The following is a 24,572-nucleotide window of genomic DNA, read 5'->3' as shown; positions in this document are numbered from 1 at the left end:
TCTGTTATCCTGGGACATAAGACAGAACTCATGATACATGCTTTAATCCGTAGGCTACTCTTAGCTTCTCTGTCATATTTGAAAGCCATCTAGATGGCAATGGCTAGGAGTGGTGGTTTTGTGCTAAGTCTGTGTGGTACTTCCTTAACACATGTAGATCTGCATGGCTCCATTAAAATCGATGGAACTAGATCAGTTTGTATGTGAATCTGGTCCTTAATATGAAGCTAAATGAAACTTCTACCCACATGTTAGTGACACTTAGCAGTAAAGTAAAATAAAATTGGATCCTTATAGTCTGATTCCATGCTGAAAAATAATTCTGTAAAAATAGAGTTGTGGAGTTTCACATTTGTGAATCAGTAATCTTCGGATCGCATCTGTTCAAAGTTACAAGTTAAAGATGTTTTTTTTCCTAATTGCCAGCCCTTCAAACACAGAATTTAAGTCAAGCTATGTTCTTTCTGGCTCATGCATCATTCTCAATAAAGATTCTGCCGCTGAAATGTCTAATGTTGATGAGCCACAGGCCAGTAACAAATCCAACTCACTCTTCCATAGCTGTATTAGTATTGCCGTGCTAATGAGAATATTAAATAATAAAAATTTATTTTGTAATTTAAGCAAATAAGACTCTGAAAAACCAGAGGGACCATATTTGCTGAGTGAGAAGGGAAACATGCCACAGTTTAAGTTTGATTATCTTGGACAATCTTATCATGACATCTTTACAAGCCCCACAGTATCACCTCAAAACTTAAGTGCCGATTTTAGCATGATGCTTATTGGCATCATAACATGGTTATTTGCTGCCAAAGAGATTTTTTGAATCCTTTCATTGCCTGCATGTTTAGCTTGCAGAACTGGGAATGGCCCCATCAGATTGTCAGTAGGTGGCACTAGTGTCCATTTGAGTATCTGCAGGAGAGTAGAGGTGCAAATTGGAAGGTGGTAGAGGAAGTGATACCGTCAAATGAAATAATAGGTCAAAACTTAAGTTAATGTTTGCTTATTCTGACAAGTAACATCATTAAAAGAAATATTCCATTTCATGAGAATAAATATACATACTTGTGCTGACTTCCATGCTGTTGTTGGCACATGCTCAACTGGAAATGAAAGTCAAAATAATAGTTAAAAATAAAGATAGCAGACTAGGAAATACCTTCTAGGAACAGCTCATTAAATAGTGAGTGATTTTGGCCTTCCTATTCCCCCTTCCAAAATCTACCAGATGCCTTCATTCCAATGGGGACTGACCTGGACTGCATGCCTTTGTAGTATTACGGTTCAGAATATTATGAGACGCCTTCACGTTACTTACTTTGAAAATGTGTACATATTTGGAGTCATTCACATTAACAATAGCAATAATAACCATAATTCTTATGGGGGCTCTTTCAGTTTGTTACTTACTCATGGACCTACAGTACAGGCTGGACTTCCCATGTACAGCACCCACAGGACCGGACTACTCCCAAATGAGGGGATTTGCCAGACCAGCAGAGGTCCCTGACACTGGCCCCCAGCCTGCTTCTCTCCCGATTCCAGCCCCTCTGCCTTAGGCCTTGATGCTGCCTGCTGCAGCCCCCTGGTTCTGGCTCCCTGCCCAGGGGCTGTGGCTCTGCCACCACCATCAAGGGCTTCACCCCTGTTTGCAGACGCGCACTGAAGGCTCCAGGCACAGCCACCCCCAGCCATGGCCCAAGCTACCGCCACTGAAGCCTCTGACCCCAACCATGGCCCCCACTGAGGGTTCCGGACTGGGGTTCCCTGGTCTAAGAACATCTGTGAGCCTGTCGGACCATGGATGTTGCTGGACCAGGGTATCCTTGTTAGAGGTACAACCCTGTAGTGACAAGTTCATTCTTGTTCAGCTGACTGTGTTAGAGAATGCAGAGTCACAGTAGCATGACCAAATTAAGTGACAATAGTTATTTCAGTGTAAACTTCTGAATAGAAGAGGGCACTCTTACACTGGAAGTTTGCCTTTCTCCCAACTGGATTAAATGGACTGTTTTCAATGTAGTACAATAGTACCAGTTTGCCTAATCTGTTCTTGTAAATGGTGTGTTCTCTAGAGTAAAAGCAGGTACAAGAAATCAGACTGTGCAACAGATTTGCATATGTTAACATTCCTCTTTAAAGCCAGTGTTAAACTTTTCTTAATTAGCGGTCTTATGGTTTAAAATGCTACATTAATATGTATATATAGAGGAATCCGTCTTTGACTCATCCATAATTAGTTAGAATAACTAGATTTTATGTTGATTGCCTTATTAACTCTTAATTATATTAAAATGAGAACTTGGAGGAAACGTGTTATATATAAAATACAGTACTTTTAACATATATCCATTAAAATTATCATCCTGGAATAGCAGGGATAAAGCATTATATGTCTAACTTGTGTCAATAATAGCCCAGCATTGTTCTAATTCTGCTTCCTATGAAAAAATGTCTTTCCATTTCCAGGAATACTATGAACAATATGACGGTTTTGTGATCCTTCATGGCACAGACACAATGGCCTACACAGCTTCAGCTTTATCCTTCATGTGTGAGAACCTGGGCAAAACCATTGTTCTAACAGGATCCCAGGTAAATCTTAATTTTAGGCCGAGATAAAATGTATTTTTGTTTTACTGTGCTGTATGTAAATTGCGAAGTATATTGATTAACACTCTATGATTTTGACATGCGGGGGCAGATTCTCAGCTGGTATGAGTTGTCAGTTTGTCATTGATTTCAATAGGGCAATGGCAATTCATGTCAGCTGAGAATTTGCCTTACAAGTTTTTTATTGCTAGTGATTCTAGAAACATAAGAATTGCGATATTAAATCAGACCAATGGTGATTTTAGTCCCATTGCCAACAGTGGCCACTACTGCATGCTTCTGAGGAGGGTGCAATGAATCCTGCAGTAGGCTATTGTGTAATAACTTCTTTATTGTGTAATAGCGTCTTTATATAGGAAACATTTTCCTAAACCCAGACTGTTAGTGGTTTGTTTAAGTCTGGGAGCATATTATCTTGTCCTGGGTTGTTGTGTGTTGGTTATTTTTGTATCTGAGTGTAGCTGTCCCCTTTGTGTGTGTGTGAGGAGGAGTGTAGCTGCACCCCGTCTCTTTGTTGTGTGTGCGGAGGAGACAATGAACTTAATTTATTCAATGTTATTTGTCCCCAGTTTGAACTCTTTTACGAATGCCAGGACAGGATGCATGTACTTCATTATCCATAACGTGTCTAACATGGGATAGGAATGGGATGGCTTGTGCTCAGCTTTGTAGGTGGCAAGGTCAGGGTCAATCTTCTGGAGTTCAATTTCATGTGTCTGGTAAAGATGAGTGAAATTGATCTCTCTGGGATCGGCAGTCAACTCCTGTACTCTTTGTCACGAGGCGTAAGGGAAGTTGATGGGAGAAACACTCCCATTGACCATCCTTAGTGAAGACAGTCAAATAAGTCAATTTCCAATATGTTGATTTGAGCTATGCAATTGCCATAGCTAGAATTGAGTATCTGAAATCGACTTATTTTCCTGCTATAGACCAAGCCTTAATCAGTCCAGAATAATTTCTTAAATGGGCTTTTTCTTTAAATATAGCTGTTACAATGAGAGTAAAAATAAGAAAAAGCCAATGATTAATTTTATGAAAAAAAATCTGTTTTACATTCAAAGGGAGGAATTCCACCATCTGCTTCTGTCTAAAATAATTTGTATAAAGACGTAAATCTTATTCACCATAGATGATATAATGGGTGATTGCCTTGATTGTTATATAAATTATTCATGTATTTATACTGGATTTGTATTGCATGAACTGGGTTCTCTTTTGCTGTTTATATATAAGAGACAGAATGTAATTTCAGTCTCCTCTTTTTAGGTGCCCATATATGAATTGCGGAATGATGGTCGATCCAACCTATTAGGGGCGCTCCTGATTGCTGGGCAGTTTGTAATTCCTGAGGTCTGTTTTCCTAGCATGAGAATTTGCTTTCCTGAACCTAATAAACCAAATGTTTACACTTTTAAAATATATTTGTTAACCAGCAAGGAATGCATACTGATCTTTAGAGGGACCTTGTTAAGGTCAACAGACCCACATCTGGCACAGTACACACACTGTTGTCAAACTTAACATACCATTCTGTTCCTAATACATTATATAGGCTTGTGAGGTCTCTGACATACTGGCTGTAGTAGACTTGAAATCAAACAAACATTCTCATTTGTATGCTGTGCTTGTGTTTCAAAACAAGGAGTGGAGAGGTGGTAGTGGTGGTGGGAATAACTCAGATTGAGGAGAATTGTAGTACTGGTGAAATACAGAGAATTTTTGTTGATGTGGAGACTGTAGTCTCAGGGGGTAGCTGTGTAGGTCTGCACATCAAGGTTATATCAAAATAACACCTGTTATTTCAAAATAACTATCCTAGTGTCTACATGGCACAACCACTATTTTGAAATAAATTCTTATTTGAATTAGAGACTTATTTTGAAATTAGTAAACCTCATTCTGGCCGTTTCTACGTAGGCCACTTCCTTTGGAAGTGGCATGCTAATACACGGAGCGAAAGATGCTAATGAGGCACGGAGGCAAATTCCCCATGCCTCATTAGCATAATGTCATGTGATTTGGAGTCCGGAAGACCGTTCTTCCAGATTCCAAAATGCTGTGTAGAAGTGCAGCCCCCGGGGGGGCTTCTGGAAGGACGTGCTTCTTCCAGAGGCCCCTTCTTCCCAAAAATTTTTGGGAAGAAGGGGCCTCCAGAAGAAGAACTTCCTTCCAGAAGCGCACACACCCCCACCCCCTCCGGGCCCGCACTTCTACACAGCATTTTGGAATCCGGAAGAACGGTCTTCCAGACTCCAAATCATGTTACATTATGCTAATGAGGCATGAGGAATTTGCATCCATGCCTCATTAGCATCTTTCACTCTGTGTATTAGCATTTTTCGAAAGTGGCCTGTGTAGAAACGGCCTCTATGAGGCATAGCGCCTATTTTGAAATATGTGTTATTTCTCACAGAATGAGGTTTACCAATTTAGCTGTTTCAAAATAGATGCTGTTCAGACAGGGTATAAGCCTTAGTACGTTCAATGGCTCTATTTCAAAGCAGGCTCTATGGCCGTTTCTACACAGGCCACTTTCTTCAAAAGTGGCATGGTAATACATGGCCCAAAATATGCTAATGAGGCGCGGATGCAAATTCCTCAAGAATTTTTGGGAAGAAGGGGCCTCCAGAAGAAGGACTTCCTTCCAGAAGACCCCCCTGGGCCGCACTTCTATACTGCGTTGTGGAGTCCGGAAGAAGGGTCTTCCGTACTCCAAATGACATGACCATATGCTAATGAGGCGTTGGGAATATTTCAGGCCATGTATTACCATGCCACTTTCAAAGAAAGTGGCCTGTGTAGAAACGGCCTATGAGTGTAGACTCTATTTTCACAATAGTTAAGTGCTGTTTCAAAATGCATTTTTGTGTGTAGCAGCATTATTTTGAAACAAGCTATTTCAGAATAGCTCTTCCAGAGTAGCTTATTTTGGAGTCAGGCTGTTGTGTAGACATAACCTTAGTCTGTAGCTTCAAAAAACAGCAAGCAGTCTTGTAGCACCTTAGAGATTAACACATTTATTAGGTCATGACCATTCTTGGGTAAGTTCATGACCTAGTACATTTGTTAGTCTCTAATGTGCTACAGGACTGCTTGTTATTTGTGGAAAATATAGTGCATGTTATGTTAAAAGGCAGCACATTCAGCAGCTGTGAAAGCTTGAACACTGGGACTCACTAATATGCTTGAGATTGCACCACCCTTGAAGCTGAGGTAGTGGTTCAGTTTTCACCCTCATTCATTCAGTTTCTATTCTGACACTGTCGGTTTGGTTTGAGTTAAGACCAGCAGCTTCCTGATCAGGGTTTTCCAAAGTGAATACCTTATATTTTATGGCATTCAGCTTGAGACACCTGTGAAAGGGCCTGACTTTTCTCTAAACATTGAGTTTCCTGATGCTTTTTAGGCATCTCAGTTTGGGCAATCAGAAATTAATGGATACAAAATCACTAGTCCCTTTGGAAAATCATGATCATTTTCTGTAGGCCACCAAAAAGCCAGTGGAGTCTGAATTTGAGGTTTATGACAGATCTTTAAAAGTCCTGTCATTTTCTTTCACCTACCCTCACTTAAAGTTAACCAAAAAGCCCCATGGAAACAATCTTCACTATCTCCCCAACACTTTGCCTGTTTTTGTGAGGGAATTATATACCTGGTTATCTTTTAACTTTTTTAAGAGTGAAAGAAAAATCTACAAAGTGGCTTTAAAAAAAAGTATCTGAATTGTAAATCTTCCAATCTCTAAGTAAATCTCATTACTTTAAAGATTTAGAAAATATTTTAAAAGAGGAGACCAGCAGTATCTGTTTATATCAGTATCTGTTTAATTAGTGGCTTCTCAGACATGTTTCTTTATTTTTTTTGCAGGTGTGCCTGTATTTTTATCATAAGCTATACAGGGGAAATAGGGTGACTAAGGTGGATGCTGGGAGTTTTAACGCCTTTTCCTCACCTAACCTGTCTCCACTTGCAAATGCTGAGGTTGATATTACAAGTAAGCAATTTCATCTCCTAAGTCCTATAATTTACGAGGCTTGCAAAAGCGCGCTACCTTCCTCAAGAGCTGTTTCTGAATTTGAACACTACTTATACAACTGATACACACTTTTGCTGAAGTATGGATGTATTTTAAAAGCATGTGTGTCTTAACATTGCTCCCTATGATCTAGAAGCTGTTAAAATGATAATTGTATAAGATGTAAGAATTAGCGATTAAATTGCAGGACGATTTTGTATAATTTTCTATTCTGCAAAAGCACAGCTGATTGTTTGTTACCAAATAGCCAGATTCTTGAGAGGGAAACATTTTTGGAATATGCCTCTCTGCCACAAAAATGCTTGACCTGGGGATAAAATAAGGTGAAGAAAAAAAATTGGGTGAATCTTTTTAAGGATTACACTGGATCCTGAAATAAGGCACAACAGGTAGGGCAGCATCTGTGCAGTTTTTCAGCCAGATCATTCACATCTTTACTTTGGTTGAAAATCATTTGTAAGGCATTTTACTGGGTGCTTAAGAAACTAATATCAGACCCACCGACAGGAAGAGGTAAGGAGGGGGAGTGGCATAGGAGCCCAGTGTTTCAAAGGGGCCTGGCACTCTGGCCACCACCACAGGCAAAGTAGTAGTGGTAGTGGCCAGTGCTGCAGGCCCCTTTGCAGTGCTGTGGCGGTGCTGCTCCACGTGACTATGGGGAGGCGGGAGCAACACCATAGCCTGGGCAGCGCTAAGGGCAGCCCACCCTGAGCTCTGCCCCTTCCACCCTTGGCCACACCCCTTCCAGGATGTTGAGCTGGGCCCCTCCCTCCCTGTCCTGGGGCTCGTGGTGGCTGTCAGCCCCACTAACTAAGATCCTTTTAAACCAGAGGGACACTGTTACTGCTGGTAGCCCTAAAATTTTCATGATATGTTTCTGATTTTTAATGATTAAAAAAATACGCAAAGATTTCACTACCCAATATGCAAAGTTACCGTCACAAATGATTGTGCATATGTGATGAATGGAGTTCCTTTTTGTTCAAGAAACTTATTTAAAGTTGCAAGGGGTTCCTATAAACTTTGACTAAGATATACTAAGGGGTACAGGGAATGGAGACCCTAACCTTTCACTTCATTCCCTCATACCCAAGTTACATTTCAGGCTAGGCTTGAGTAGCTGTCCACCTAATTTGAGAAAATCGTCCTATTAGTGTTGTTCAAAAGACTGGTACTGTGGCTAAGATGTTAGACTGGGCTTTGGAAGACTTGGGTTTTATTCCTGGCTATGCCACAGGTTTCCTCTATAGCCTAGAGAGGTCACTTAACTTCTCTGTCCCTCAGTTTTTTTAAAAATGTGAAATAATTGACTGTGTAAACATTAAGGATAATGCCATTAATAGTTATACAGAAACTGTGATTATGAGCACTGTTGAAAAGTCCTAACTATAATTTATTTTTAAAAATGTAAAATAATCAACTGTCCATTTGGCCACATTTTAAAATTGGAATAGTTGGTTTGTACCTCTCAGAACTGAAGTGCTTTTTGCAGGATTCCCCACAATAACTGCTTTCAGCGTGTCTTGCAGATAAAGGGAATCTCTTTTTCACTGTTGCTATCACTCTTTAGTTAAAATTAACTCTGGCAGGTAAGTGACTTCTGCGGTTAAGGAAAAAATGCAGCTGGTTAATGTACAGGTTGAACTTCTCTCTTATCTGGCACTCTCTGGACCTGACTGGTGCTAGGTGAGAGAATTTGCTGGACTACAGGAGGTTAATATTTTCTAGACATTTGGTGTAAATTACAGCTAAACAACAGCACCAAACACTGAGAGAGCCAGGATGGGTGGCTGTAAACAAACTTTATGGGACTGCAGGAAACCTGGCCACACCCATTGTAAGTGGTCATCCAGCTAACTGAAATCATGCCAGATTACAGGTGTGCGGGATGAGAGAGTTCCAGATTAGAGAGGTTCGACCTGTATTGGGTTAACCAGAACACATTCTTTTGTACTGTTTTTGCACACTAGGATGAGTTGTCTTGAATTTCTCTGAATTTCTATAAACTAGGACAAGTGACTTTATAAATACTCAGTTTTCTGAATGATCAGTAATGGAATCAAACTGTATTCTCTCTTGGATTCAAATGATCTGCTATATGAGTTTATTTTTTTGTAGTAGAAAAAATGATAAAGCTAGCTGTTACTTTTCCTGTCTGTAATGTCCCATTACATTTTAAGCAGGACTCCCCATTGAAATTGGAAGGGAATTTTCCTTAAAAACTGATGGCATGAATCGCGCCATTGTTACTATTTGTTTCAATTGATTGCACCATTAGTGTAGCATCACTTGTACAAAGTGGAAGTGCCAGTACTGAATTATTGTTTAATTTTGGAAAAACATAGTTCACAGAATACACACTATGTGTAACTATTGCAGCTTTACTCTGTCTAAAATAAATTGTTTGAAACAATAATTTTCCCTGAGTGCACTCTTAGAAATCTCATGAGATGTTCTTATGGAGAAAAGGAGCTACATGGCGCTTTTAAAAAGAAACAAACTAACCCAGGTTTTTTAACCTTTTTAGTTGCTTGTCTGCAAAGTCTTCCTTCACTTTTTTCAGACAAGGCCAAGATATGGTTGATGTTACGTCCTGTGATGATATCACTGGTGTAGATGTGTGAGCAGAGTTGGCAGCGAGGTTTGTTGCAAGGATTGGTTCCAGGTTTAGAGTTCCTGTGTTGTGATATACAGTTGCTGCTGAGAATTTGTTAAAGGTTGGCAGGCTGTCTGTAGGTGAGGACAGGCCTGCCTCCCAAGATCTGTGAGAGTGAAGGATCATTGTCAGGATGGGTTGCAGATCACTGATGATGCATTGGAGAGGCTTTAGCTGGGGGCTGTATGTGATGGCCAGTGGTGTTCTTTTGTTTTCCGTACAACTATAGACCACAACACAGTGACTCTAAACCTGGAACCAATCCCTGCAACAAACCTCGCTGCCAACTCTGCTCACGTGTCTACACCAGCGATATCATCACAGGACGTAACATCAACCATACCATCAGGGGCTTCTTTACATGCATATCTACCAATATAATATATGCCATCATGTGCCAGCAATGCCCCACTGCAATTTACATTGGCCAAACTGGACAGTCTCTGTGTAAAAGAATAAATGGACATGAATCAGACATCAGGAACGGAAACATACACAAACCTGTAGGAGACTATTTCAATCTTCCTGGACACTCAGTGACCAATATAAAAGTAGCAGTCCTACAACAAAAAATTTCAAAAATAAAATGGAGAGAGGAGTCTGAGGTGCAATTCATTTGCAAATTTGACTCCATCAATCAAGGATTAAACAGAGACTGGGAGTGGCTGGCCCCTTACAAAAGCAGTTTCTCTGCTCTGGAAGTTCACACTTCCACATTAGAATGTGACAATGGGCCACATCCCCCCTGACTGATCTGACTTGTTTTTTCTCCTCTCTTGATGTATTCTACTGACAATGGGCCATTTTAACCCTGACTGAATAGACCTTGTCAGCTCTGGCCCTCCCTTTTACTGGGACCCCACTCTTTAAATGCTCCTCTAAACAACCCCCCCATGCCTCTGATGAAGTGGGTCTTTGCCTACGAAAGCTTATGCTCCAAAATATCTGTTAGTCTATAAGGTACCACAGGACTTCTGGTTGTTCTCAAAGATACAGACTAACACAGCTACCTCTCTGATACTTGTGGTTTTGTCAGCACCTTTTTCAGTCCCATTGTCCATCTCTGGACTCTCAGGCTGTACCAACTTCCCCAACATTTTGAATCTTGTACTTCTTGATTCTTGTCGGAGGAAGTGGCAGAAGGGAGAAGATTTCAGAGTGTGTGAACAATCTTCAGATATGTAACTTTAATCTCCTGATGCACCATTGGGCAAAAAGACATTAGAATACATTTAAAAATAATATAAGTAATATATTCAGTGATCAAGACTAGACCTTAAATCCAGTTGTGCATTACAGATTTGAAAGGGGAATATCAAAATGAAGCCCATGCTCAGTTAGTAATTACAATGTATAAGTGTAACCACCCACACGCAGACTCGAATCTGGAGCCTCTGGAGCTTAGTGCAGGAGCCTATACAGTTTAAGCTAAAAGGCAGCAGCCTCTCAACTAAGGCTGTAGAGGAGACTCATTCTTTCTCTCTGTAAGTGGTCTAAATACTACTAAATGGGACAGTGAACCTCCCCTCCCGCCCGAGATGTGTGGGTTACATAAGGACCCAGTGATGGTGCATTTCATAATTTACTTCTCACTTCAGCTACTCTTCATTGCCTGAAAGTAGCAAACTAAGGTCTACTTCTTTATTCTCCCTAGCACGTGGTTTGTTAGCGCAGGGATTTTGAGTGCTGAGGTTATCATCGTGGTGGCTTTGTTTGTTTTTTTTAAAAGAAACATTGAAAGATTTATGCAGAAAAAAATCAAGTACATAAAAATTGCCTGGACTTTGCAAATATATACAACAGAGAATGTTGTGAGGATGCACACTATTTACTGTAATACCATCATTAATGTAGAAGAGAGGGTAGTTTTCCTTGGCCAGGTTACTGAGCTTTGCTTAGCAGTTCTAGGAAGTTCTGGTTGTACATGTTGAAAAGCCCAGGTCATTTATTTATTTATTCATGTTATCAATGTAAATGCCAACTCTATACATTGAAGCATTCTTCTTACAAATGCAGGCATGTTGGTTGTGATGAATATTCAGTTGGGATAGATTCATTTCAAAAGGCATGTATCAGTTCTCTTATAACAAATTATTGGCAGAAAAAGGCAGCTGTATTTTTTCATCGTGTTTTCCACTTTTAAAGAGACATCCATACGCTGGTTTATGCTCTCTGCCCATTGGCTGTCACCCTGAATTCTAATGAACATGGGTGTAGCTTATATAATGCAACGACTTGTCTGTCGCTGTGCAGAGAAGGGTGAGAAGAAAGTGCTGCTGCTTGACTGGAGCTTTGTGATCATTAAAAGTTGTATTTCTTGTTTGATTTCATAACTTTGAGTTCAGTCTCCACTCCTTAGGGAGGTGTCACTTTCAGAGCTATCATACTCCTATAATGAATGAGTTTAAACCTGTATTGTTGCATTTGTGTATGTGTTGCTTAACAAACATTTGCTGCTTTCTAGAATGTATTGCATTAGTTTTTTCTTCCCCTCTGCCCTGATATATGGTTTCATCTTTATTAGATTAGACAGAAAGGAACAAGACCATCACCGTCTGATACCTGTAAAGGGAAAAGAGGCTTTCACCTACCTTCCAGAACCTATGACCCTGGAAACTTACACATTCTTAGTTCTTTCTTTTCAGTAGTTCCTAACCTTTCAAGTGAACACCCTCAATGCAGACATTCTGACATCCTATCACAGATATCTCCGATATTACACCTTGTGTGATATAAAAGACAAAATTTAAAATCTTATGACATCAGCGGACTATACTAAATCAGCCTCTTCACATTTCAGCTGACTTGTATAGTAACTGTGTTACAGACTGGCTCATTCTGAGGCTTAACTGTGGAACAGAAGCTAGCCATAATTCTGGATACCACCTGATTATGTCACCCCCAACTGCTTCCTCAAAATGGTTTAGGATATACTTATGTATAAAGGTCAAAAGTTTAAAACTTGTCTGCTGAAAGTTAGACCTCTCAAAAAGTGGCCTGATTATTTCAGCTGGGCCTGAAGTCAAAGGGAATTGTGAATGTTTGGCACATTTGAAAATCAGATCACGTTTATAGGTGTCTAATTTTGGGGACCCAATTTTGAAAACATGTAAGGTTTTAAATTTCTGTCTGTAAATCTCATTTGCTTTGGCCTATCTGCCTTCCTGACTCTGACCATGTTGGACATTTAGTACATTCAAATATAATTACCTAACTAAAAATAGTGTACGTCCTCTTTAGGGGCTTGCCTGTTTCTGAGGAGTATGAGTAATGTGCTTATCTCTGTTCCAAAAATAATCAGCTTCATAACCAAATTTACATAATGCAGAGGAGTATCTATGCTACATAAGGTAAAAGCTTTTTACAAGCATAGCCCATCCAAGTCAGAACAAGTTGCTTGTTATCTGCTGCAAAGTGCCAAAAGCTCAATGAATAATTTTACTACTTAGCCACTTCATCATATAGTATAGCATAACGCACTGTTCTGAACACAGAAAGTGGAACTTCTCATAGTCCATCTGCCTATTCATAAGCTTCCTTACTTCATATCAGCAGTTTGTAAGGTTGTTTTCATTAAATGACCCATGCAATCTGATGTTGCTGCAGAAATTGTGGGATAGCGTGTTCATCCAAGAGAATGATGTAAACTGCATATGCATAAGCTATGACATGGAAAATTTCTCCATTCTTTGGAAGTTGGATATGGTGACGCAAATGTTGCAAAAGAATTAATGAATGAATTTGTCCACCTCTGCATGACTCTGCCAGATTTGAAAATGCTCAAAACAAGCCTTAGTTGGACTTGAAAGGATTTGTACATTTTATTGGTTTGAGAACTAACCTAGCTCAGTTGGATTAATTAGGCTATGTCAACATTTAAAGGAAGATCAGACCACTGGCGGTTAATCTTGCGGGGTTGATTTAATGCATCTAGTGGGGATACACTAAATCAAATTGTCTGGTGCCACCGTCGACCCCAGTACTCCTGGCAGTCACGAGGAGTAAGGGAAGTCGATGGGAGAGTTTTTCGTATTGATCTCCCACTGTGTGGACGCTGGCAAAAACTCGATTTTACATACACCAATTCCAGCTATGCAATTCTTCTAGCTGGATTTGCATATCTAAAATCAATTTTACCTCCTACTGTGGACCTAGCCCTAGGTTGGAAACTGGAGCAGAATGTACAAGTGTTATTAATTGCTTCATGGAAAATGTCATTTGTAAAGATAACTATGCTACTCTTTTTGTCTTTTTTTTAGAACATCACTTTATCTGTTATCACTTGTTAAACTGCTTGTACCCATTCTGCCTACGTTGGTGTCATGTTGCATTTCCAGTGTCAGGCTATTGTGTATTTTCCTGCAAGAATAACAATGCTCATGTTGAATTGTATAGTTTCCTTTAGGCACTGTGGGGGCATTGAGGAAACAGGGAAGGCTTTTGGTCCGGTTATGTGATCTCCTGCAACTTGCAAGAAATTTTGTATGCCAGTACTCCTGGGGGAATTCTATGGGACTACACATGCACAAAATTCATTTCCCTTGTAGATTTCTTTGCTTCCACACAGAAAAATGACTCTGATGGAAAAGCAGAGGAAATCCACAAGAGCAATCAGATGACCCTCACTATCAGTATGTTTTGAGTGCTCAGGGCAGCTGGCAGAGAGGTAAATCACTGTGTGGCAGGGGGCAGGACTGGGGAGGACCTGGCTGGTGGCTCCTACCCTGCTCTAGGCTCAGCGGCTAGTCCAGGCTGATTTAGGGAGTACAGGAATTCCCCTTCCCATGTACTGCATCCATCACTGGGTCAGATCCACCTCCAGACTACTTCACAAGCTGCAGCAAACTGCATATGCCCACTCCATCTCTCCTCAGCTGCAGGGGGAGGGATCGCTGTATGCAGGGCTTCTCACCCATTCACCCAGCCCCGGTGCATGTAGATCTCCCTTATACCCAGAACCTTCCACTGAGCTTCACACCACACTGAGCCTCACTTCTCCTACACTTGTATCAGCCCATGAGCCACCTTGATCCTCACCCACTGTCCCAGCATCTGGACTCTTCCACACCCAGATTCCCCTGCTGAGCTGTATTCCCCCTACGCTCAGATCCTGGCCCACGGAGTCCCAACCCACACCTGAACCTCCCTGCAGAGTCCCATTACCATTGCATCCAGTAATCTACTCCCTGCCACCGCCCCCAGCCACCGTGCATACAGATCATCTTCCACATTGAGCTTGCACCACATAAAACCATCTAGACTCACTTGATATGGGAGAGCGGGGCTCTGGGGTGTTTCTGAGGCAGGCTCAGTCCTTGAGGTCTGTCAGCAGGGAGCTGCATAGTGTTTCTACCTCTGTGCAACCTGTGGCCGGCACTCCCCAGTGCTATGCTGGAGACTCCATATTTAATTGGTAAATAAAATTTGCAGAATTTTAAAATATTCTGCACAGAATTCTTATTTTTTTGTGCAGAAATTTTAATTTTTGGCATGGCATGTCCTCAGGAGTAACGCCAAAACCCCTTATAAAAGTTGTCAGTTATTGACATTTCTCTCTTGCATTGGAGCAGTAAACAATTTGAAATCTATAATGCATGATTTGAGTTTTAATAATAGAACACAGAACATTAAACAGCTGGCATCTGGATTTAAATGTGTAATCACTGTTCATTGAATCCTTGCTATTTTATTTAATCACTAAAAACTACATTATGAGGTTTAGAGAGAATTAATGGCAAGAGTAACAACATCTGTCTTTAATATGACATTCAGAATTTGTGTCACATCTGTCTTATTTGAGATGTATTTTATCTAAGAGTACTTACTGATATGATTCCAATTACAAAGTAATAAATTCCTGATTAGAATGTGTGAAAAGTAAATATTCCTTCTTCATACCATTTGGTTGCCCTCAACTTTCCATGTATTCTCAGAAGGTGAATGTAGAATGAGAGTAGTATGTGCTAGTGAATATTAATGATGGCATAGGTGTAAGTGGTTACCAGTCAAGCACTTTGCACAATCTTTGAATCAACTTTACATTTTCAGAGGATTATATTACAATGTACTGTTAACTTTTTAAACAGCAGGTCATGTTGTTCATTAGTAAGAACTAAACAATTTATATTTAATGTTTTATGTTCTGAAATTAATATGTTATAACTGAGCTGCTGTATTAAAGGTAATTTCTTCTTGGAGAGTAATAGTGTGGAAACTTTTTGGTTGAATAATATTTTTTTTCCTGGTGACCTAGTTTATTGGGAATTTTTAAGACTTAAAATATAGCACAGAGAGGCCTGCTCTAATTGGTCCATTACATGCTTTTGAAATACGTATAGGATCACAAAAAAAAATATAGTGAGTGAGATCTGCTGTTATAGTTACCACTTTTATCCCTTCATTTTACCTTTTAAGTTTTTTGTGTATGTGAAGGTCATACTAATGAAAGGAAGCATGAAGTACTACAATTACACTTTATACAATGTGAAGTTTAATTAATTGAGCAGCGAGACTTCTCTTTCTTTATGGTCTTCAATTTCTCTTTCACAGTTAACTGGGAGACAGTGTGGAGGGCCAACACCACAAAGAAGTTTAAGGTCCACACTACTATGAACAGGAATGTTGGGCTGCTACGAATCTTCCCAGGAATTACTGCTGATGCTGTAAGTGTCCTGTTTTTAATTCTTAAAATGGTAGTGTGATTATGCAAATGCATGGCTGCTTGGCCTTACAGACCTGCAATCATGCAGTGGCCATTATTATAGATGTAAAAAATTGATTAGTTCCTTTTTTGTAGAGGGAGCTCTTGCCCCATCAGTCTATGAGGATTCCTTGAGGGACTCAACAAGCATGTGGACAAGGGTAATCCAGTGGGTATAGTACACTTAGATTTTCAGAAAGTCCTTGACAAGGTCCCTCACCAAAGATGCTTAAGCAAAGTTAGCTATCGCGCAGCAAAAGGTAAGGTCCTCTCACAGATCAGTAACTGCTTAAAAGATAGGAAACAAAGGGTAGGAATAAGCAATTTTTAGCATGGAGAGGGGTATGTAGAGTGGTTCCCAGGGCTGTGTACTAGAACCAGTACTGTTCAAAATAATTATAAACCTGGGAAAAAGGCATAAACAGTTGAGTGGCAAAATCTGCAGGATTGTTAAATCCAAAGCAGCCTGTGAAGAGTTGCAAAGGACTCGCACAAAATGGGATGAATGGTCATCAAAATGGCAGATGAAATGAGCTGTCTAAATTAGCTGTTACCACTCAAGAAAGAGATCCTGAAGTCATAGCGGGTAGTTCAGTGAATCCAACTTCACAATGTGCCGTAGCACTCAAAAAGCTAAGAGTGTTTGGAATCATTAGGAAGAGTGTAGATATGAAGGCAGAAGATATCATCTTGCCGCTATATAAATTCATGGTAAGCCCACATCTTGAATAGTGTATGCAGATGTGGTTATATCATCACAATATATATGTTGAAATTGGAAAAGGTACAGAAAATGGCAACAAAATGATGAGGGGTATAGAATAGCTTCCACATGAGGAAAGATTAATTATGTGTCTTTTTAGATGAATCTGAACAGATAAATGCATTTAGGTAGAAGATTTGTAATATAATTCACCTGTATAGTTAGTCTCATGGGTTACTCTAGGGTGTTGCAAGTCATTTATATGATCAGCAAAAAACATCTAAGTTTGCTAAAATAATTTTACTAGATGACTATATTGGTGAAGTACATTAGCTGCGCTTTTACCAGTGGGCCCACAGAAAACTCCTATTCTCTCCCCTTGACCTTTCAATGAAATGAACTGTTCCTTGAATTTAACTAAATTCTTGCAGGCTTCATTATGATTTTGCTTTATTATGTTTGAAAGACATATTTACTAAACATAGTAGATTTTATTGAGTAAGAATTTGGTGAAATTTTTGGTCAGCTAATGAATATTTGTGTATTTACAAGTAATACCTATTCTTTTATCAAATAACATTCTATCATCATGCAACTGTATGACTTATGTAAGGTGAGTGAGGGTAACACTTTTTATTGGGTCACTCTTCTGTTGGTGAAAGAGACAAGCTCACAAAGAACTTGAAAGCTTGTCTCTTTACCCAGTGGTCCAAGTTTGTCTCTTTCTCCAGTTGGTCCCATAAAAGATATTGCTTTCACTTACCATATGTCTCTCTATTGTCCTGACACCAACACGGTTACAACACTATAAATAGCCAGCGTAATGTATTTTAAAATACCTCACTACCCTTTCTCCCTAAGGTCATTGTAATCAGTCCTTCCTGTAGAAAATTGCCATAATTTTAAAAATATATCCATCTGGGAATGTCAGAGGAAATGAAGGAAATTGTTTTCCAAATTCTGTAGCCTTTTTAAAAATCCCAGCCTTATTTTTTTAGAAATGACTATTTACAAATGGTGAGTGGACTATTTGCAAGATTCTGATTCCCTGCTTGAGACATAAGAACATTTTAACTAAATACTTCTTTCAGCACCTGTTACTGGGGGAACTTATCTGAAAGTACTATGTGATTATTAGTAATCACAGCCTCACTTTTTGTCAGTTTATTTTCTTTGGAAAGCCATGTGCAGATGTAGCATGAAAATAGTTTTTTCTAGATGTGCAGTTTGTACAGGCCCCACCCTTATATATTAGTTGACAACCTCAGAACTGTAAAACATGCCCTTGTGCCCAGGAGGTTTCAGTTTTGCAATTCATGTCTAAGTAGGGGTCCGAAGAGAGTTCTTTTTCCCCCTGCAATTAGTTCAGAATTCACTTGTGTATTTTCTCATGGGACTGAGAAACTAATCAGATTAAGTGTTATAATTTTCTATACTGTAGCCAGTTCAGGATCCCAGAAGGGCTCCTCCCCTTCTGGGGCAGTGGGCTGATGTCCTGCCCTACTGCCACGAATGTCCAACAACTCCCAAGTCACTTGTTTGGGGGTGGGGGTTCCCACCTTGCCTCAGGTGGGTGAGAGGCAACAGTTCAAAAGCCCCCTGCCTTAGTTCAGGCAGGGGCTGGGGGAAATTAGCTCTTGTTATGGCCTAGCCCCAGGTCCAGGCAACAGCAGGCCCACAGTCTTAGAAAGGCCTCCTGCCCTAGCTCAGGGCAGGGTGTCAAACAGTCAAAAGGAGCCCACGCCCTCGTGCAAGGCAGGGCAGCAAAACCACAGTCCTTAGGTGGCCCCGCCCCCGGCCCTAGCAGATAGGAATAAGGGGGTTTTGAAGTTCCTGGCCATCTGGATGAGCCGCAGCAATTTCAAAGTGCTGCAGCCACCGGCATTCTAATGAGGCGCTGAATATGTATTTCAGCGCTTCACTAGTAAACTTCGAATGGCCATTTGCTTGGCCATTTCAAAGTTTTGGAATAGTGTAGACATAGTCATGAGTTTCAGGTCCAGCTGGCCCAATCGAGGCCTGCACAGCCTCTCAGTTCTGCTGCCTCAGGGTGCAGGCTGAGGTGGGCACGCTAGTCGGTCCTCTGGGTCCGGCAGGTCTTCTGTGGCAGGCACGTTCCACTGGAGTCCACAGGGTGTCAGGACCGGCAGGGAGCCCAGAGCCATCCTCTGCCTCCACTGGAGGCTCAGCCCAGACTGAGTCCTCAGCCTGCGCTTTGCTAGGCCTGGTCCTACCTCCTGACTTCTGGTCAGGTGACTGGGGGGGCCAGGCTCCATACAAAATGGCCACCAGAAGGGATCCTCCCCTTCTGGGTAGTGGGATGGCCCCTCTGCCCCACTACAATACTTACTCCTGTTTTGGGACAGCTGGCCTTTAAATTGAGCCTGTTGGTTTTTTAATATCCTCCACGTAGTAGGCCCTGTCTAATTCCAGCTTTATTCTACACTGGTGTCCCATAACATTTCAGGGGTCCCACGTTTTTATTTGTTTTCTAATGTCTGGTAAAATGTGTACCTTTTTTTTCCCCAAAAGTCCATCTTGGTCTATTCTTTTGTAAATTTAAACACATTGTTCCCCAAAGTTGCCACTGTTGTCTCTATGTTTTTAAGCATATGCCAATATGTCTCGAACCATCCCATCCAATTTCTGTGGTAGTGGATTACTTATATATACATATAAATCTCTAAACATTGTTAATATATTTATGCTACTGTCTGGTACTTCGGTGGGGATACTCAGTATTAATACTGTCAATTGTGGTAGGAAGAAGTATAATTACTCTTTTTTTTTAAGCTTGTGAGTGTCATCCACATTGCGGGGGAAGGATAGCTCAGTGGTTAGCATATTGGCCATGTAAATGCAGGGTTGAGTGTTCAGTCCTTCAAGGGAGCCTTTTAATGTTCTGGGGCAGGTAAGATTAAAAATAAAAATCTGTCAGGGATAGTGATGGGTCCTGCTGTGAGTGCAGGGGACTGGACTCAGTGACCTCTGAAGATCCCTTCCAATTTTGTGAGAGAGATCTATCTCCATCCAGTGCTTTTGTAATATCTTTTGAAAAATATGTATGGTGAGAAATGGGTTACAAATTATAGAGCATTAAAGACAAGGACTGTGTCTATACTAGCACATTCTTTTGGAAAATCTGACCCTTTTTGAAAAGAACATGTGAAAGTTCTACACACACAATGCGTTCTTTGGATCCGAAATTGAAAGAATGTGGCTCTTCTTCCAGAAGTCTTCTTCCGTCCCAGATCAGGAAGAGTGCCTTCTTTCAAAAGCTTCTTTTGAGCAGAAGCATGTGTAGATGCTCTGTGGCCCTTTTTTCAAGAGAGCAGTCTGCATAGCACCCGAGTTTTCACTCCTTGGCACATTCTCTATCAAAAGAATGGATTGATCTTTCACTTCGCTTTTTTGTGTGTGGACACACACTTTCAAAAAAGGGTTTTTTTGGAAGAGATCTTCCAGATGAACTTCTTTCAAAAGATCACTACGGTGTAGATGTAGCCACGGAGTTGTAATACTTGAACACAATTTTTTAAATAGGTCAGGGCATTTCTTCAGTCTCCAATGGAGGGCATTGTTCTTGAAACTTACGGAACGGGTAATGCACCAAATAATCGAGAAGATTTGCTAGAAGAATTGCGGAAAGCAACAAAACGAAACGTGGTAATTCTGAATTGTACCCAGTGTTTACGTGGGAGTGTTGCTGCAATCTATGCAACTGGACAGGTGAGAAAAATACAGAAGTTTTTTATTGCAATGTTATGTAAAAGAAATGTTTCACTGATTTGAATGGCTACATGTTTAATATGCTAGAAAGTAAATATTTAGCTACAGAAAAATGTTATTGATAGAACAACTGTATTAGCTTTCAAATGGCACAAGTTGGTCTGCAAACAAGATTTTTAAAAAAACCCTTTATTCTAGATTTACTACTGTCATTAGCCAGACCTGATGCCAACATACTGATAGTTTGGTCTTGCTGTATGTGACATCCCAGCATCCCTCCACAAAATACTGTTATTCTCACTCCCAAAAGAGCTCCAGTGAGCTGGTACACAGGGCAGACAAATAGAGTAATGCCTTTTTCAACTATGTGGGTACTTTAATGGTTACAAAATAAGGGCCTTCGGGAAGGTGGCAAATATGTTAAATATTCTGAATATCATCACTGACTTGACCCACAAAAGCCCTCCCAGTAGGCTTTCTGCATTTGTCAGTGAGTTCAGCAGTGGCAACGACAGACTTGCTGTGCCCCTAGGCAACGTAGCCTGGGGGCTGGCTCTGTGCTCCTAGAAGGGGCAGAGCTGTGGGTGGAAGGGCAGGTCTGGCCCTCTGTGCCACCCACAGCGCCCTGTGCTGCACTGCACTGCACTGCACCACACCCACCTAACCTCACCTTCGGCTGTGATCAGAACTGCCCTAGTGTGGAGGATGGATGAATGGAGACCAGTAGTCTGTGACTTCTGAAGATCTGAAAGCAGATTTAGGCTGATTTAAAGCAAATTTATATGCAGACATGGATACTCTTGGTATTCAGGGTATTCTGCATATTTTATAGAGTTTCTTAAACTTATTTGCTATTCTTAATCTTTTTGGTAAATGAAAACATTAGTAGTGCTAATGAGCCTCAAGGACTTGACCCCACCAGTGTTCATAATCCACGTGAGAATTCTAAATTGTGAGAAGAAAGTTAGTTCATCTTGTGTAACTTACCTCCTATAATTAAGCCTACACCTGCTTTCAGATCCACATTGACCATTCGATGTCTAACTTTCTTATGGTACTCCTGGTGTTTGCAAATATCACTTCCTTGTACTGTTATTAATATTTCTTATATGTGAAATATTTTGGTGCAGCTTTATTTATTTTTGTTCCAATAACTTTCTTATAACCTAGTATATGACAAAGGAAAAAGTGGAAAAGAATTGTGATATTACCCAGAGTACGATATGGATTGTTGAACAGCCGTGTCACCTCAATTCTCAAAACACAGGTTTTATGCCAGTCATTTACACTGCTTTGCTGTGACAGCAACTACTCCTGGGCTTCTCTAACACAGCCTCCAGTACGTAAATCACTCCAAGCTACAGTCTGCCACTCTGGAATTACATTGTAGAGCAACATGTGTCCAGTCCCAGACTACCCCTAGAAATGTGTGTCTTGGATTGCCCAGCCCTCTCCTGGACAACACAAGCTCATATAAAGCCAGTCATCTTATTAATAGAATATAAAATGCACATAAATCATTTTATCTCAAATTGAATGTCCCAGACACTTTACTACAAGCACCCAGGTTTAGATTTAAAAAAAAAGTTTATTAACTCAGGATGATAGATTGTACATAATTACAAATAATGAGGCATAAAAGTTAGAAGTGATTACAAGAAAAAAATAAAAGGCAGCTAATGACTAACTTAAAAAGCTAAGTCAATTTAAAGCACAAGTCTCTCTCACCACATGCATCAGCAGTCTTACTGGCTGACCTTCTTTCAGACCTACCTTTGTCCAAAGCTGTTTCTTTGTTCCTCAGGTATAGTGGGTCATATGAGTAGAATGAGAGAAGGAAGGAGTAACTTGGGGTGTCTAGTCTCCATTCATACACTTTTCCTCTTCATCTCCAGCTGCAGTTCTGGAGACAGAAAGACCGTGGGGATGGGAACCTCCAGCTGTTTATTTACCAAGATGTAAACATATAGTTCACATAATTTTTCCTACCAAAGAATGGCCACTTAACCAGGTGATCGTTCATTTGATTTCAATGACATCTGGCTAAGGTGTCAGTTTGCCTTTTGTCTCTAAGGAACTGCTTTGTGGCTGCTTTTTCAAACTTGGAACATGTCTCTGTAATATCATACAGTAGAAGGTTCTAATTTTACATGTGATTTTGCCACAAATGTTTAACCAGGACAATAATGGTTAGTAAATTTTGAGTTTTCATATATTACCTGATAAGGCGTACTTTGTCAAAATGTACAAGCCATGCCAGAGGTGCCGAGCTTTCTCAAATGTCAAAGAGCAGTCTTCACAAGCTTTGAACTTGAGGGCTTCTGAAACATAAGGTCAGACCTTTTGCTATGAAGGCTGTAAAGTTTTTGGCTAACATCAGCGAGGGATTTACAGGGATTACTTTGACCATCATAGAGCTCCCATACGTTTTGGTCAATGCAGAAATATATGGAGAATGAAGAAACCAATTAATAAACAACTGACTGTAAAATTTAAACAATGTAAAGTTTGTTCACTAAATAATACCAAGACACCTCAAACTGCAAAACTTCATTAGAACAAAATCCAATTTACTATATGACATTCCGATTCAGCTAAAATGTATGGGGACGGACATTTTTTTTCTGTATATTTTGGCTGAAAATTTCTCCACAAGTAGAGAAGTGCTGAAGATGATGTCTTGTGTGTTTTCCAAAGTGCTGTTTTCTTAATTTTACTCAAGTCATTAGCATTCCTTCTTATGAAAGCTTTGTAGGGTGATTTAGTCACTTGTTAATTCCTGGGTCCCGGCTTTTGAATATGGTGCATGTAATTATGTGGTTTCACCAACATCCACTGAAGGCCAAACTCTGTTTTATATTGGTATCTGTACAGGAGAATATTGCCAACTTTGACAGATACAAGGTGTGGTCTGGCCAAATTCTACAGAATTTACTCCCTGCTTGTGTTTCAATGCCTTTTCTTTTTCAAAAGTAACTGTTCTGTGGAGGAAACATGTTGGCTGAATTCAGGAATTTTGCTGTAATAGTAGTTTCTTTAAAAAAGCTTATTTTTTTGCATTTTAAAAAATTGAAAAAAAAAACATTTTGTGTAGCTGGTAATAACATGTTACTGTTTGCTGTGTGCACCTTTATCCTGTCATTTGGACATTTTTTGGCTAGTCCTGTAATTTAGTGATTAAAAATTATGGTTCATCTCAAACTTTTTTAATTAACTGAATTTTAATTAAATGAAAAACACTGTGTAACTTTCTAGCACAGAAGAGGGTTTTTTAATGTGTGTGTTTGTAAGTAAGTGTAAGTGTAAATTCTATGGTTTAAGATGTCATTTGAGATTTTCATTGGAGGTTAGAGAGCTATAGAAAATATATTCTGACTTAATCTTCACTTTTTAAAACTTGGCATGGTTTCATTCCTTCTCTAGGAATCTCACAATAAATCACTTTAAAGAGGTTTCTGTGTGACAGTTGTCCTCACTGAAATATATGGTTTAGCACAGTTAATAGTCTGTCCTAAAGAAACCTGAGCTATTGTGTACACATGCTTATTAGAATTTTTAAATAGTATGTGAAGATCTTAAGGAAGCCTCCTTTGTCTTCACTCATTGGTTCACATGCTCTATAAATGTACATACTGAAGGTAGGTCAGTTTGATCTGCTTTTGCATTGATTCAATCATCAGTTAATTCCTGAATTGCATAAGTGAAGCAACTTCTCTGTAGCAAGTACTCTTGTTTTTACCAAAACTATGCAATCTAGTCTCATATCTTAAGTCATACACAGGTTTGTATAGTCTGAAAACACCCCCTACTTTTGATAGCATAATGGAATTCTGGAGTTCAACCAGGATAATACTCTAGATTTAGCTTGTCAAACGAATGACTGACCATAATAAAATGGTCAATGTTTGTAGGAAAACAGTATATTTTGGTAATTTTAAAAACACCACTGCTTTTAAAAAATAGTAACTGTACTTCTATAATAAGAGCCAGTCTAGCAACTGTTTAGGTAGTTAATACAGTACACCCTCAGTTTAATGGACTAATGGGGGGAGGGGTGTCTGTTAATCCTGGACCGATCAATCAGAGGTTTTACTGCGACCCACCCACGCCAGGCTCCCCCAGCCCC

General features: G+C 40.0%; 1 protein-coding gene and 1 long non-coding RNA gene across 3 annotated transcripts in view; one reads left to right on the top strand and one right to left on the bottom strand.

Annotated features, from left to right (window-relative positions):
- The window catches only part of LOC142014215 (uncharacterized), a 102,540-nt gene that overhangs the window by 26,389 nt on the left and 51,579 nt on the right, over nt 1-24,572 (bottom strand). For both annotated transcript variants that reach the window (XR_012645890.1, XR_012645891.1), the window contains 2 exons: nt 22,666-22,767; nt 22,220-22,349 (listed from right to left, as the gene is read on the bottom strand). This is a non-coding gene — a long non-coding RNA (uncharacterized LOC142014215). The remainder of the gene's footprint in view (nt 1-22,219; nt 22,350-22,665; nt 22,768-24,572) is intronic.
- Nucleotides 1-24,572, top strand: part of ASPG (asparaginase) — a 91,801-nt gene that overhangs the window by 29,972 nt on the left and 37,257 nt on the right. Inside the window, exons 4-8 of the mRNA XM_074996406.1 lie at nt 2,476-2,601; nt 3,889-3,972; nt 6,490-6,616; nt 15,864-15,976; nt 20,261-20,446. Of these exons, the coding sequence (XP_074852507.1) occupies nt 2,476-2,601; nt 3,889-3,972; nt 6,490-6,616; nt 15,864-15,976; nt 20,261-20,446 (636 nt within the window). The remainder of the gene's footprint in view (nt 1-2,475; nt 2,602-3,888; nt 3,973-6,489; nt 6,617-15,863; nt 15,977-20,260; nt 20,447-24,572) is intronic.

The sequence above is a fragment of the Carettochelys insculpta genome, chromosome 6 (assembly GCF_033958435.1).
Source record: "Carettochelys insculpta isolate YL-2023 chromosome 6, ASM3395843v1, whole genome shotgun sequence".
NCBI classification, from domain to species: Eukaryota; Metazoa; Chordata; order Testudines; family Carettochelyidae; genus Carettochelys; species Carettochelys insculpta.
The sequence above is the reverse complement of the archived record's forward strand: the minus strand, read 5'-3'. Positions and strand labels throughout refer to the sequence as shown.